The following is a 16,821-nucleotide window of genomic DNA, read 5'->3' as shown; positions in this document are numbered from 1 at the left end:
CATTTATTACCACTCTTTAGTGTACAGTCATTGTTCCTCCATTGTTCTATTTATATTACCTAGTGAAGCATTTTTTTCTCCCGAATTTTTACTCTTTCTCTGGGTTGGACTGCTTTCTTGCTTCCTGGCCCCATCTTTCTAATGGGCATTCTAGAACCTTGCTTCCTTTTCATATCATGAGTGATTACTAGAATACATCTGCTTCTCCTTTTTGAAAGCAAAACCATATTAGATCATCCTCAATCTCCTTGGACTTGTGCCATTCTCTATGATTATGAACCTCATCTGTCAGTACCGAAAGACGCAATTAATATAGGCTATTTGGAGCACAATAATAGGGAGTACTGATCTCATCTGAAGAAGTGACATTTAAACTAAGATCTGAAGTATGAATAGCTAACAGAAGTAAAAGCATTTCAGCAGAGGTGGTTGCCTGTGCAAATGCTAATAGGAAGGAAGAAGCTCCGAAACTCAAATAATGAGCTGAGTCCAGTTATGTAAGTCAGAGGGATAATTGCCTACCTGAGCCTAGAGAGGAGGGCAGGGGTCAGAGAATTCAAGTTCTTGTAGGTGATATTTGGGAGGATTTTGGCTTTTGTTAAAAGCAAAGGGAAGTGTAGTAGGCTTTCTTTTGGGCCACCAAACAACTCCCAAATCACTACACGGAGACTTAATATCAGTTATGAATGTTTGGCCTTAGCTTATGCTTGTTCCACTAGCTCTTATAACTTATTTTAACCTGTTTCTCCTCATCTACACTTTGCCTTGGGGCTTTTTACCTTTCTTTCCTTCTGTATTCCCTATTTTCACTCTTGTGTCTGTCTGTCTGGCAGCTGCTTGGTTAACTGGCCCTAGGCATCTTGTTCTCTTCTCTCTTCTCTTCTCTTACGTATTCTCTCTGCCTGGCAACCCCACCTATCCCTCTACTGCCTAGCTATTGGCCATTTAGGTTTTTATTAGGCCAATCATGTGCCTTAGGGAGGCAAGGTAAAACAAATGTTACTCATCTATACATTGTTAAAATACGCAACAAGAAATGTAACACACCTTTACATAGTTGATGTACTATTCCACAACAGGGAAGGCCCCTGAAAAGCAATAAGAAAGACGGGGATTTTTCTAGTTTTTGAGATAGGGTCTCTATAGTCCAGGCTGGCCTTGAACCTGAGGCAATTCTTCTGTCTCATCCTCCCAAGAATTAGGATTACAGGCAGGAACCACCATGCTCCCATGAGGGGAGTAATTTTATCTATTTTTTTTAAGATTTTGTGGCTGTTGCATGAACAGCAATTTGGAAAGGATCAACAGGAAGAATAATGTGGACAAAATTGGTCTTAAACATCAAGGCTAGCCTTGAAACAGAGAAGGACATTTTGTATATGCAAAAATAATTGTAGGAGACATGTCTAAAAACTCAGCATATCCAGAAGGATTTCTTCAACTTGCTGATAATAGGCAATTTAAATTCACAAGTCATAGTTTCATTTATTTTTCCTTTAAAAACTTTAGGACTAAGTGGAAGATGTAATTCTACCTCACATCACTTCCTGCTGATTTACTGTATTCCAGGCTTGTGCTCCTTCACAAGATGGTGGGACAGCTGTCCCCTAGGGTTTGTTCTGCATTCCTTCTGGTAATCTTTCAAAGTAGGAGGTGGGAAGGTATAAATGGCATGGGAGTAAAAACCGAGAAGGACTCCTGAGTGCTTTGCATAGAAACGGGCAAAAGGATCACTCTTTTTCCATCCCCTGGCTTCAAGTTCTATCCCTAGTCAAGTTGAGGAGAGTCCAGACTCCATCCTGAATTCCCTGGAAACTGTGGCTTCTGCTGCAGTCAGATGACACTCTGGAAAAGTTGGCATTATGTGTCATTACCGGCTGTGACAGTGTCAGCAGGAGGAAGGAAGTTTCTGCAGCTCTGTTTATGGAGTTGGCTGAATAGAAATGTTAGCTGCTGGTTTGCTTTTCATAGTCATCCACAACACCTAGGTTTTCTTTGGAAACTGTGAAGAGGCACTGAAAAGAACAAAATTAATTTCTTTTTGTCTTAAAAAAATGACAAAGGAGTTACTCCATGGGGTGTATGTGAGAGCAACTATAATTTCAGCTTGAGCTTGAGATACAAAAAAAAATTGCTTTTATATAAATCTCATATTTTGGTAAGCACAGTTTGGTTAGTATGAAATTTCATTTTTATATTGAAGTAAATTAGTCTGAACTCATGAGAATAGGTGTTGTGCTGAAATAAATTGGGACAATAAGGAGATAGTGTAGTGCTATTTCATTTATATTTTAATAAATAAACTTGCCTGAAGTTCAGACAGAAAAACAGTCACACTGCTCAGCTTTACAGACCAGGCTGCAATAACACACACCTTTAATCCCAGTAGCCACACTACTTTGCTATAAACACTGGAAGGTGCATGACTTTCATCCCAGTGGTTTATGCCTTTAATCTCAGCCCTGGAGAGGATTATAAAACAGAGGGAGGGCTGGAGACATGGTTCAATGGTTAAGAGCACTGGCTGTTCTTCCAGAGTTTCTGAGTTCAATTCCCAGCAACCACATGGTGGCTCACTATATCTACCATGGGATCTGATGTCCTCTTCTGGCATAAAGTTGATAGAGCTGCCATATACATAAAATAAATAAATGAATCTAAAAAAAAAAAAAACAGAAAGAGACAGCTCTCAGACACTGTCTGAGATTCCTGGAGGCAGGATCGCTATTTTGGACTGAGGTTAAAGTAAGAGCCAGTGGCTTGCTGCTTTGCTTTTTGAATCTTCAGGTTGAACCCCAATTTCTCTCTCTGAGTTTTTATTAATCGTGCTTCATTTAGTGGAATTCTAATAACAAATGATATGTGAGCAACAATTCTTACTGTGTCCTGAGGGATCTTAAAGTCATTGCTTTTAAAGCTCGGTAATATATTAAAAAAAGAAACAAGTGGGAGAAAACACTAACAATTTTGAGTGTCCATTTTTTAAAGTTTATCTGTACACATCTATAAAAAGAGTACATTTTTCTTCCATCTGCTTAACAAAACTAGATGTAGACAAAATATTTACTAGTAAGAACGTCCATATCAAACTGAATTAGTTTTCGACTACTTATTTTGTCAAAAAGTTTGTATTTCATTGATAAAGATTCTATACTCGTGCCTGGATTGTTATCAGACTTAGGAGTAACAACCTGTAGCATGAATAATAAGAACCCAGAGACATATATTCGGGCTCGACATGAAGATCAGAGGAACAAATCAGCCAAGTCACTAGAGAGACCTTTTACCACTACTAAATCTTCAAACTGAAAGGGCGAGTTACTGTCTCCACGAATTCTCAGACTCCACACTCCACTGAGTTCCTGTCTCTTCCCCTTTATATTCCTCTCTCTACCCAGCCATATCACTCCTGTCTCCATCTCCCTAGTGTGTGACTCCCAAACACTGGGATTAAAGATATGAACCACCACCACCTGGATCTGTTCCTGGACCGATCTTGAACTCACAGACATCCATCTGTCTCTGCCTCCCAAGTGCTGGGATAAAGTTGTATGCCACCACTCCCTGGCCTGTATGGCTGACTAGCGTTGCTGTTTTGCCTTCTAATCTCTAGGCAAGTTTTATTTATTAAAACAGAAATAATATACCACTATAACAACCTGTGATTCAAGGCAGATCTGGCCACCCATCCTCAATGAGCCAATTAGATGAGTCATATTAAAAGTGGAAAGCAGAAAAAGGAGATTTATTCAATGTGGTCACACTGATAAAGGACAAAGAAATCCAGTGGCAGCTGCCTCCAATACCTTTCCGCAAAGAACATGCATGTCAAAGCAGTCTCAGTCAAGTGTGGTCCCACCTACCACTGACCCATCCAATCACTGTCTGGACTTCAGTCTCAAATTGGAAGGTATAGCAATTTTTAGAACTGTGGAAAATCTCTTCTCTGAACAAGTTCACTTTCTGCCAGGGGGATTTTTCTTCACTAGGTGTAAGAACCCTGGGTAAACTCCCATTTCCTTGTGATAAGTCAGACATAGAGACACACATTTCTACAGAATGTCTTCATTTCTGTCCAAGCACATTTCAGAATGAGTAGCAATAACTTCCTTCAACATTCAACATCCCCCTCAAGTATTCAGAATAGGAGTTATTCACATAGTAGCTACCCAACAAATAATTAGTAAGTGAAATTAAAAGTTTCTGTGTTCAATAAAAGTAAAGTCAGGAAAAACAACTCTATTTAAAACCAATTCTTTGGAGTAGTAGAGAGCACGATCTCAGATCTTAATATCTAATTGGTACATTTAAGATTTCTTCAAGATTATTAGACATATCCTTAAGCGTGGGGAAATAGAGGAGCCATAGTAAAAAAGGTAGAAATGGTTGACTTTACCTCTAGGCAGGTAGGACCATTTAGGAACGAATTTAAATCTGAATTTGCACTTTATTGTGTGGGGGCTTCTCCTTGATCATGGAAACAAGGTCAAAGTTCATAGTTTGTTTCTAAGGATGCTTTGGGGCTTTGGCTTTTATCTGTAATGTCCCGCCCACATGTGTCCCTGTTCCTGCCTTGACAGAGTGGCTGTGTTCTTTTTCTTAGGTTGCCCTGTACTTTCCAACTGACCTCTCCCTCTCTTCCCAGGACTTTGTTCCCTGGGCTCCTCCAAAGCCTTCCCACATTCCAAGGCCTGGGTTAATCTCGAGCAGCTCTGTTTTATAGGCTTGGCCCAGTGAAAATTTCATGGTTTTCAGGAAAGCTTCCCGGATCCTTTTTAAAGGCATTATCCTCTCCTGTTTCCTTTGCCATTAGAAAGCATCACAAAACGGGTAATTTTCACGCGTTTGTACCTTGTAACTTCACTGTGGCCAGCCTGCTGGGGAGGTCTTTTAATACATCACTGTATCCAGCTTCTAGAAAGACAGCACCAAGTAAATGTTTGTTGAAATCTAACCTTCGGGGGCGGGGAGTGTAAAATGGGAAGTACCCTAGCCTCACAGTAAAGGCCTTTCAAGACTTGACACCGGGTCAGCTAGAGAGCTGAGCCCAATCCTTCTAGGCTGGAGGGAGAATTTGCCTGTCTCTACAGAACTCCCTTTACCCACTTCTTTAAAGAATTTATAGAATTCAAAAGTTCTTAGCTAAGAACAGCCTAGCGCTCCGTCTCAGAGGGCGGTGGAAAAATGGGTGGGAGCCGGGAGAGCTATTCAGGCTCAACAGAATTCTTGACCAAGCTTTCACTTTTTAAGTTTTGAACTTTTGTACACTGCAATTTTAAGACAGCAAGTTGAGGGTGTGCAGGATTAACGCTGAGGAAAGGTCGAGTTCTGGGTAAGGTTATCAGCATTCAGGGCTGAATTTATCCTCCTCATCACAGTTCCCACAGCTAAGAATGTACCCAGTGTTTCTGATTTCCACACGCAGTGGTAAGGAGAACCTTGATTCAGCCCTATGGTCTCTGCAGCTTCCTTCTGCAACTCTGTGAGCAAACCCTAGTCGGGCGTGTGGGGGAGCTCCCAGCCCGCAGTAGCGGGCAGAGAGAACCATTGGACTACAACTCCCAGGATGCACTGGGAACATCGAAAAGGGCGGGTAATCGAGGCGAGGGCGGCAGGGAAATCCCGCCCCGCTGCGCAGTGGCAGCGACACAAAGCCCTACTTTACAACCTCCCAGAGAAAGTGGAAGTAAGAGGGCTAAGGTGGAGTAGCTGGACGGAAGAAAACCACAACCCAGGCAAAGACCAGAAAGCCCCAAAATACGAGAAAGGGAGGGCTGCGGCGGCGGGAACCAAGAGGCAAGACTCTCCCGTTTGTAGCCTAGGAGGGGGCGGCTTTTGTAACTACTCCCGCCGCCCGCGCTAGGGTCTCCTCAGCCGCCGTTAGTTCCGAGTGTTTCCTTGGAGAGCTGCCCCTCCCGGTGAGGAAGCGGGGCGCTTGGCGGCCTCCAAGTGGGCCGCAGCGAGGTTCCCCCTCAGCCCGAAGTGCCGGGCGAAAGCGCGGGGCCGACGAAAGGCTGCGAGGGAAGCGGAGAAGCGGACGAGTTAGGGCCGGGGTGAGGGAGACCGGGGCTCCTCAGACACCCAGGAGTCGTGTCAGGCGAGCGAGGCGCGGGGACGCCCCCCGCTGAAGCTAGTGGGGAGTCGGGCGGGGGGCTCCGCAGTAGGACGAGTGGAAGGCGCGGGGTGCCCAGCCCGGCGCTGACGGGGGAGCCTTGAGCACCCCCCCCCCCCCCCCCCCCCCCCCACACACACACTCCTCCTCGTGCAGGGCGAGCAGTGCTCGGCCCCTAACCCTCCCCGCCCGTGCTCGCTTCTAGGCGGGCAGCCGAGGGAGCGCCTGGCGCTGCTGGGGCCAGATAAGGGGAGCGACGGGGTCGCCGCCCCCGGGCCAGGGTTGGTTGGGGGCTGGCCCCCGGGAGGGCGGGGCGGCGAGCGCGTGGGCGGGGGCGGGGGCGCGCAGAGGCGAGGAGGGCAGGCGGCGGGCTGGTGGCGGGGTAGCTGAGCTAGCTGGCCACTTGGCGCCTCGGGCCCACGCCGCAGTGTGTTTTGTGGACGGCGCCTTCGCAGACAGCCCCCCGTGGACGGAGCCCGGCTCGGCAGCCCGCAGCCCTGGACGCGATGTTCCGCCGGACCTTGAATCGCCTGGTGAGTCCACTTGCGGAGGTTCCCGGCAGTACCGGGGGCAAGCCGGTTCTCTGGCCCCTCCGCTCGTCCGGAGTCGATGTGCGAAGGGGACCAGTGGGACGCGCCACCCCCCCCCCCCCCCCCTTCCATTTTAACGGAAGCATGCTGCTTCGGGTGGCCTGGGTGGGGAGGCAGGTGGGGCTCTCTGGTGTCCCACCCCAGCCTCCTGAACCTTTCAGCCCGGGTTTCCCCGGGCTCCGAGGAACTCTGCCTCTGGACCAGGGATTGCCTTGGACAGGCAGACTCGGGGACCTCGGGGTGGGATGGGGGCTCCCCGGGGCTCCCTCAGTTTCCCAATTAGTGGAAGATGGCGTTTGATTATCTGGGAGGAAGGTTTCTTTTGTTTCCTCTGCCACGAGCACGTGGAGGTAAAACCTAGATCTGTCACCATGGGCCAAAAGAAGAGCTGGTGGGGGGGGGGGGCGCGAGAGCCCGGGGCTACAGCAGGACCCAGCCTCGCCCCAGCTCCGGAGGGCGGGCGGCTGCTGCCCAGAAGCCAGGCAAACTTTGAGGACTCAGCCTCCAGGCTCACCTTGAGGGCGAGATAAAGAGCCTGGGCCGCCGGCGGGGTGGGCTGGGACCGGGCGACGGCGGGGAGGCTGCGCCAGCGCTGCGGAGCCTGGAGCCTGAGGCTCGCGGAGGACTGGTTGGCTGCTCCGGACTTGGGATCTAACGTGCAGCTCGGCTCCTCTGGCCACCTTGCCCCCCTTTCTAGCCACCCCACCCCCAGAAAAGAAAGGGAATTGTCCTTCTTTGAGGAGTTTGGCACAGGGTCGGGGGGAGGGGGAGGGAAAGCGATTTCTGGCTGCTACTGACTTTTTGGATCAACCTGAGTGTTCCCAGGGTTCCTTAAGGACGGAGTAAAGTGGAGCAGTTTACTTACACGCTGCTGTTTGTAGCAACTTCCCTAATTTCCAGAGGAGGTGGCGGGAATAGGATTTTATTTCTGCCAGGGATAGGAAAGAAAGAGGTCAGCCTCAAATTTTATGTTTCTGTAGTTAGGGGGAAAATGCTGAGTGCGTCCCCTGCACTCTTAGGATAGACTTAAGAACTTGACAGACAGTTTGGTACCTTTTGTGAAGTCATTTCGAATGAAGTCATTGCTGGTATGTTTTTCGTAGGTCAGATGAACTTGCCCTTAATTTTCTTTCCTTCATTTGGAACTTTCACAAATGTCCCCTGCTTAATTTAATGATCACGCTTAATACGTCCCTTTTTAGGTTGCCACCATCGGTGCAATAATACTCAGTTTTGCTAAATGTTTCTTTCGCTCAGAAACACGCAAATGAAGGTGGAGCTGATTAGTACCTGTGGCACTGAGCAGCAAAGGTTGTGCGAACCAAGGATCTCAAGTGTCCTGGGAAATGCATTGTGCTGGATGCTTTGCTGAAGCAAGTGACTAAAATTTGTTCTCACATTTAACCTGAGACTGTAAAAGAGCATTGTACCTCCTAGTTCTGTTTCACATAGGTTCTTGTGATTCTGAAGTGTTGTTTTTGGGTGATAAAAAGAGAAAGGTGAGAAGAAAGCTAATTGTAATGCGTAGGGAAAAGGGTAATTTTTTCACATGGCACTCATATGTTGCAAAATAACTGGTCTCTGAGTCATGTTAAATTCATTAGCTCAAAATTAAGATGCTGACATCCCCAACCCCATTTTTTTAAGGCTTTGGGCATTTGAAATTACACAACCAGTGCTGATCCAAAAGCCGTTTTCTTTTGCTGCGAGTGATCTGCATTGTAGCTGTAAAAATTAAGCATTGCTGGCCCACAAAGCTAGGGCATGCAGTAGAATTTGCAGCAGTTGTTGAGTGCCAGCCTGCTGGTACCTTGCATTCTTCCCAAGATTTCTGCATAGACTCACTTTTACTAATATGAAAGGGAGCTTTGACCTCATTGTTTCAACTAAGATGTCCAGCTGCACACATTTTACTGCACAGTCCTGACTATGATAAGCCCTAGGAATTTGTTCCAGTGTCATAAGCTGGAAGGTTCTTAGGAGTTCTGTCTGAGCCCTAGGCCTAGAGCAAGGAATTAAACTGCAAATCATTGCACTGACTATACCATCAAATTTTCACTGCTAAAAGTGGCTTTAAATTTGGGGTGTGGAGTGGACAAATTTTTAAATTCTTTAGATATTAAATCATGCTCTATTGTCATCTACACGGAGCACATTCTTTTACTAATATATACATTTAAATCACCAGATCAGTAAATTAAAGATTGAATTGGAACTTACACAGCCCAGTAGATGTAGTCCAAGTATTGTGTTTTCCTTACAATTGTTTTTAAGATTTTAGAGATAGGGCTATGGATTCTTTAAAAAACCAATTATGCTTTTTTGGCAGTCATTCTTCTGAAGTTAACTTCAAATGTTATGTATAGTATTGTTGGTCATTGAACGTTAGAGGATTATATGCTAAAATAGAACTTTTTTTTGTATCTTAAACCTGTGATGGAAGGTAAGACTCACTTAGGAATCACTTCATCTTCATAAAGCTAGTTGTGTTTGTTGAGTCATTTTTAAAATGTCATTTTCTTCCCCAGCTCCTCTATTCTTCAGCTAAGAGAAATGGTGATTAATTGTACTTTTAAAAGACAGGGACATGACATGATATCTTTGCCACTAATAATTGTCCTTCCTGATAAATTACAACTTTTGAAAAAAATTCTGAGTCAGAGTCTCACGTCAAGCAGATGGCCTTAAGCTCAATGACCTTGAATTCCTGATCCTTGCTTCCACTTCCCAAGTCTTAGGATTGCTGGTGGTTTCTACAGCTGCCAGCATCAGTTTCCTTTAGGCAGCCTGTTGTGGGTTTTTGCTTGTTTCTTTGTTGATTTGAGACAGGATCTCTTATCTAGCTCCGGCTGTCCTGGAACTCACTCTGCCTATGGAGTGTTGGGATCAAAAGCAATTGCCACAGCATCTAGCTTCGTATTTCTTTTTGCAAATAGTGTTACTCCATAGTCTAGGCTGACTTTGAACTCTGTCCATCCACTCCTTTAGCCTTCTTAGTGCTGACATTACAGACTTGCACCATAATGCCCAGGTTTTGACAGTTTGTGGTGGAAGATTAGTGGAGAATAGTGTACAGCATTTTGGGAGTTAGACCTGTGGGGTGTCTTAAGAGCACTACGTGTTTGTTCCTAGTCAACATCTCTATAAAAACAACAAATATGTAATAATAGCTTTGCCTGTCCAATTAATTTGCTTCAAAGGCATATTTAATTGGAAGTCTGGACTAGTTAAAATTTAGGATGTAAGTTAGGTCGTGGACTTCGATGTTATCCCATCTTTTAATAGAATTTGTAGTTGTTATAGGAATTTTATACTTTTGTCTAAAGTTTCATAAGCCATAGGCTTAATGGCTTATTGACAATCTGTCACAAAGTTTTCTCTTTTAGCTTATTAAATTAATTCTTGCTAAAGGTTCAAATAAAGTATCTTGATAAAGTAAATTAGGTGATTTTGTTGAGTGGGTACTGTCCATTTAATTTGTTGAAGGGATATTGGACAGTACAGGTCATTGATAATAAAAGCTTATTAGTACTGTGGAAAACTAGAGTAAACTTGTATCACTGATTCTAAAAGTATTTAAACTTTATTGATTCTATAAAGAAAATATCTTATCAGAGAGACTGGGTAAAATTAGTCTGCATTAAGAATGAAAATTTTAAATAAAGCTACAAATGCAAAATAAAAATTAATGAATTGGGTAGCTGGTTTATTACCTTGAGTCCAGAGTAAGCCCACTTTAATAAAACAAAATGTATGAAGGTAGTTAGCAGAATAATTCAAGTAACTGCTTTTTGTCCCAGAAGCAAGAAAGTTTTTGGCTTCCTTATGAAATTATAAGGGTAATTATGAGTTTTTTTTCTATTTCATTTCTCTAATAAACTTGTCCTGATATTGTTGAATGTCAAATACACTTATTTTGTTGTGTTTTGAAATATATCTGCATATATGTATTGCAATATTTTTGCATTTATATAACTAGTAATATACATCTATCCATTTTGACATTTACCAGATAGTTCTGATAGTTGAACTTGCCCCTACCTAGAAGCAACCTTTTTAAGTTATTGCATTCTTTATAATTGCCTTTTAATTTGTATGGCTTTCTAGACTTGCTTTTCTCAAGTGGGAAAGAAGCCCTAATCCCTAGGGTATATATTGTATATAATAAATTAACTTTTCCTAGATAGTTGGAGGAGAAAATGCAGTGTGAGAAAGGAGGGTGTTCTAAACCGAAAGCAATTGGGGGTGGCTTTTAACACTATACTTGGTACTTAGAAGATGTTTAATGAATAACTGTTGAAAATATAGCTTTTAAATGTTTCACATAGACAATAATCTTTACGTATGATCAGTGGTTTATAGTGAGCCCCGTTTTTATTCAAAGTGATTTAAGAATAAGGAGTTTGGGCTGGAGAGATGGCTCAGCAGTTAAGAGCACTGTCTGCTCTTCCAGAGGACCTGAGTTCAATTCCCAGCAACCACATGGAGGTTCACAACCATCTATAATCAGATCTGGTACCCTCTTTTGGCATGTAGGCAGGACATTGTATACATAAATAAATATTTTAAAAAAAATAATGAGGAGCTCTAGTTCGTGGGCATGGGTAAACCATGCACCAATTAGTTGTGTTCTAGGAATTACAGTATATACATCGATTACTGAAGCTATACTGACTATAATATATTCTTTTGTAGGTGATTTAGTCATTTTATGGTATAGGGAGCACTGTTTCACTCAACAAATACTAAGCAGCTACTTCTCACTGGACATTGTGATAGGGAATATATCATGAGTAATGCTGACAAGATGCCTATCCTGAGATTCTTTATTATATTCATAACTATAACTAAAGAAGGCAAGATGACTACATTTGTATTATTTGTGGTATCCCACACAATTTGATGTCTGTGAATAAGTTAATGTTATATATTTACTAATCATTTGTCTTAATACCCCAAATAGATCGTATAATTTATTATTTTCTAGTGGCTTTGATGCTAGATAAAAATTTAATTGTAACTGACTGACATATTTGATATACTTGGGAAATTGTTCTTTTGAAAATAGTTGTTAAGCTGACCCTTTTGCAAATTGAGAAACCTATTTAGGAGTGATCCACTGCAACTTGGGGGAAAAAGATGAATCAATAAGTTTCATTTCTCCATTCCACTCCTCTCTCCTCTCTTTGAAAGAGTCTTGCCACGTAACCCTGATTAGCCTATTCACTTTGTACTCCTAAGCTATTCTCAAACTTCTGAAGTCTTCCTTCCTGGGCCTCCCCCCAAGTGCTGAGATTACAGGCATTTATTACCATGTCTGACTTGAAATATATCTTTACACAGGTTAAGGCAGATTTCTCTACCCAAGTATTTCTGTGTTAGTTAAACAATCCAAAACTGAGAATGTTTGCTGAATGCCTTCAGTAAGAGTTTCTTATTTGTTGATTTTGTTTGTATTGCTAATATTTCAACCTTCATTTAAAAATTCATATTTTTCAGTATATGAATGTTTTGTCTCTGTTTGGATACTGAGCCTGGGTCCTCTGGCAGAACAGGCAGAGTAGTGGGGGGCGGTTAGCAATTTATTTTAATTTTTATGGCGGTAAAACAGTCTTATTGTGAATCTTATATCTTCTATTCCAGAGCTTTTATAAGCTGTTTGTAACAAAGATACCTATTAGGCACATTTCCAGATGAAGTAGTACTCTTAATGCAGAGCCTCTGGTCTCCTCCTCCTCCTCCTCCTCCCCCCTTCTCCTCCTTCTCCTCCTCTTGTTCCTCCTCCTCCTCCTCCTCCTCCTCCTCCTCCTCCTCCTCCTCCTCCCCCTTCTCTTCCTTCTCCTCCTCTTGTTGTTCCTCCTCCTCCTCCTCCTCCTCCTCCTCCTCCTCCTCCCTCTCCCCCCTTCTCCTCCTTCTCCTCTTGTTCCTCCTCCTCCTCCTCCTCTTCTTCCTCCTCCTCCTCCATTTTCTTCCTCTCTTTTTTTTTTTGAGAAAGGGTCTTACTTTGTAGCCCTGGGTAGCCTAAAACTTACTATGTAGAACAGGCTGGTTTCTAAGTCATAGAGATCCACCTGCTTCCTGAGTGTTGGCATTAAAGGTGTATGCAAGACTATTTTCCAATAATTCTTTAATTTTATGGGTAAGGGTGTTTTGCATGCATGTATGTCTGTGTACCACGTGTTTGCCTAGTGCCTATGGAAGCCAGAAGGGGTGTTAGATCACCTTGTGGGGCAGTATGACCAGTGGCCCCTAGAAGAAACCCTTTTTCTTCATGTTGTTCAAAGAATTAGCTTGTTTGGCAAATTTAAATAATGTTTTGTTGAGTGGACAAAGTCACAACTGGTTGCTTATCAGCCATGGTTGATCAGTTCTTTCAAAGAGGGCAGACATATAGGATGGAAAATAAAAACATGCTTTCTTCTTTTTCCTGGTGTTGTTGAGTTCCCTGTATATCTTCATTGCTTAACCTCTGAGATATCTGAAATCCTTGAGATTGTATGCTTTTTCTGGTTGGATGGAAGAATGTTCTGACATTCCAGGCAAATTAGGTGTGCTTCGCTAGTTATTTATATTCACTCAAAGTTTGTTTTCTGACCTGGTATAAGTAAAGATCAGTAATGACCATAAGGCAAACATACTAGTACAGCTGCAGCATATGTTTATACTACTGCAGATTAATGATGAATGAGTGTTCAGCACTGCAGATATGGGCACAGGATGCCCATCCACGTTGACAGGCAGCCCCTCAATTACTGCAGTGCATGGATGGATTGCCAGATTGGTTCATTTCTTGGTTATAAAAGATGCATTTTTTAAAAATGGTGTTGGATTGGCAATATCTGGTTTAGGAAGTTGACTGTATTTGTAATGTACAAACTACCATTGATTTCATGCCCAAAATATTTAATAGAATGTGAGAGGGTTGAAGAAGACTACTTGGTTCAAGCAGGTTATCACTATTTCTTAGACCTCTCTAGTCCTTATTATCTTGAAGTATTAATATTACAGTATGTTCTTAGTGCAGTCCTCTTCATTGATATATTCTTAGAAAATTCAAAACAGTGCATTGGACAATGATTTTATACTAGTACAGGTAAGCCATAGATATTTAGTAAGTACTTGTGAGTTGTTTTGAACTGAATTAACAACACAAAATGAATCATTAATTAATCATTTGAAAAAACAGCTACTAAGAAACCTCTGTTTTTTTTTTTAAGCTAAGAAACATATAGCAGAGGAAAATAATATTCTTTTCACTGGATAGTGTTCTATGTTATTGTTTTGAATGAGAAAAATAACAATTATATGTCCCACTTAGTAGCCAGAAGAAGTTTGCCCTTTACTGAAACTATTTTTCTCTATACAACAGAAAGACAACCTTTAAATCATACCCTTTTCTTGACATTTCATAAAACTGTAATTAATATTAATATATTATCTTCAGCTTTTAAAATTAAAATTAAAAGTACATTTGTATGCTTTGTTAAGTACAGTTGATAACACATTTTCTGTTGTCACTAACAAATCAAATCTAGTTTGAAAGCCAAAGATGCAGAATTAACTCTAGAAGAGCTTTGTATTACTTTTTGTTTTTGAGATAGAGTTGTCTCTACAGCTCAGAGTGACCTGTTGTCATTATTTAGCCCAAGTTGACCTTGAACACTGAATCCTCCTGCTTTAGCTTCCCAAGTGATGGGGTTGTAGGTATGTGTCACTATGCCCATTTGATTTATGTCATTTTACTCACTGTGGTAAGTGTGGTTTATCTGAATTCAGAGTAACCCTTTCTTAATATTTAGTACTAAGACTATAAGATAGTACAAAGGCAGAACAAGCCAGGCATGGAGGTGCATTCCTGCAAACCCAATGATGGAAGGATGATGAGCTCAAAGCCCAACTTCAGCTATACGTTGCATTCTAGGATAGTCTGAGCAACAAGAGACCCTGTCTCACATATCCAAAAATAGGAGCACAGGGCAGAGGAATTACAGATCATGAAGGATTTGCAGTTGTGTTGTGAAATAAATCTCAACCCTGTTTGAAGGCTGCTATGAAATATTGATATTGAAAGAAAATTACTTCCAAGATCAGTAAGCTGATTAGCATTGGGGTTGAGTCTGTATCTGATACTAATAGAAATCATACCTTTTCAGTGCTACCTCAACTATGCTTCCCAATAATGAGTCATTTCTTTTCATATTGTTGACAGTATTCCCTCTTTGTCATTTGCCGCAGAAGAGCAACCTGCCGCTAGCAAATTGATGCACCCAGTGGGGGAGCCAGGAAGTATTGATGTTTCTGCCAGTTTAGCGTCAACACTTGCTGGTTTCCTCTCTGGAGCATCACCAAGTTCGTGGATTTCTATTTGGGTTTTCATAACTGCCCAGATCTCTCCTTGTTCCATATATTTGTTCATCTTCCCAACATTCGTTTGCATCTTTCTCACATCTCGTTCTACACATGCCGTAGTTCATAGGCAGTAAATATAAAGATCCTTATAGGTAATATAATTCCATATAGCAAACACACTGATGAGTATTTTATTGTTGTGTGTGTGTGTGTGTGTGTGTGTGTGTATGTACACAGACAGACACACATATGGGGAGAGGGGGAGAGAAATTATTGAATTATTGGGCTAATAAATTTAAGGCAATACTTATAAGTATTACTTTATTTCAGAATGAATTTTGAGTTGAATAATCAGGAAAATCTCCAGAAATATATTTCTGGTTGGTCTCAAGTTTCAGACTATTTACTGTTGTAAAGGAAAAGTAACAATTCTGCAGCAGTATAGTAGATCACCAGGGAGCAGAAGCCAATAGGGAACTGTCACAAATAACAGCTGGGTAGGGAATATTATGTAAGCTATACCTGCCGTGAGAGCAGTGGGGATGTCCTTTAATCTTCACAATCTACTTTGTGGCAATGTGGATTAAGGAGTCCATAGTATAGTACACAACTTAATTTATTTCAGTCCCTTTCCCTTTTCATTTTATTTTAAAGAAAACATAAGCTGGGAAGATGGCTCAGTGTGTAAAATCATTTGATTGATGACCTGAATTCAGATTCTCAGAACCCACATAAAAACCAGATGCAGTGGTTCAAGTGTCAAAAATCCCAGTGCCAACCCTACTGGGAGATTGGAGGCTGAGACAGGAGAATCTTCAGAAGCCCACTTAACAAAGCAGAAGTAGTCTCTTTATTAAAGCATGGTAGTTTGAAAGAAAATAGCCCCCAAAGGGTGTAGCACTATTAGGAGATAGGGCCTTGTTGGAGTAGGTGTGGTCTTGATGGAGGAAGTGTTCCACTGTGGACGTGGTCTTTGGGGTCTCCTATGTGTTCAAGATACTGCCCAGTGTAAAAGTCCACTTTATGTTGCCTTCTGATCAAGTTGTATCCAGCACCATGTTTGCCTGCATGCCACCATGCTCCCCACCATAATGATAATTGACTGAACCTTTGAAACTGTAAGCTGGTCACAATGAAATGTTTTCCTTTATAAGATTTGCCATAGCTATGTTGTCTCTTCACAGTGACAGAAACCTAACTAAGACATAAGTTGGTATTAGGGACTGGGGTATTGTTGTGAAAGGCCTGTCTATGTTTTTTTTTTTTTTTTTTTTTTTTTACATTTTTGGAGGAATTTGGCTTTTGGTACTTTGGTTATGAAATTATTGGAATGCTTTAAGCACTGTTTAATGGGCCATACTAGTAGAAACATGGAAGACAATGATGCTGATAATGATTTGAACTCTTTAAGACACTGGCTCAAGAGGTTTCAGAGGAGAAGACTTTTAGTATGTGGTATTTTGGTATAGAATGTGGCTGCTTTTGCTGTAGTCTGAAAAGTTTGCCTGAGGATAAAGGGAAGTTTTGGTTAATTCCCTTGGCAAGGAAAATCTCAAAAAAGCTTAGTAGAATCTGGTATGTGGTTATTAGTGTTCACTCTGATGAAGGTTTATAATGAAAAAGAGCAAGCTGAGCAAATAATACACAAAATGTACACATTGAGAAAAGGGACACTCAGAAGTGGAATAGAGTGCTAAATTCTGTATTCAAGGAGGCAGATTAAGAAATGGAATAAAGGGAATAGTGGTGGCAAGATCCACAAAGCTAAGT

The 16,821-nt window shown here is 42.0% G+C and overlaps 1 protein-coding gene across 6 annotated transcripts in view; it reads left to right on the top strand.

Moving 5' to 3' along the window:
• The first annotated feature begins 6,467 nt into the window (after positions 1-6,467).
• LOC121437340 (phospholipid-transporting ATPase 11C) overlaps positions 6,468-16,821 on the top strand; it is a 179,123-nt gene continuing 168,769 nt past the window's right edge. For all 6 annotated transcript variants that reach the window (XM_041637221.1, XM_041637219.1, XM_041637216.1 and 3 more), the window contains exon 1: positions 6,468-6,645. In XM_041637221.1, the coding sequence (XP_041493155.1) occupies positions 6,619-6,645 (27 nt within the window). In that variant the 5' untranslated portion in view covers positions 6,468-6,618. The remainder of the gene's footprint in view (positions 6,646-16,821) is intronic.

Source organism: Microtus oregoni, unplaced genomic scaffold (assembly GCF_018167655.1).
Source record: "Microtus oregoni isolate MIOR12 unplaced genomic scaffold, Mior012 000052F_000, whole genome shotgun sequence".
Classification (NCBI taxonomy): Eukaryota; Metazoa; Chordata; class Mammalia; order Rodentia; family Cricetidae; genus Microtus; species Microtus oregoni.
This window is presented reverse-complemented; position numbering and strand designations above follow the sequence as displayed.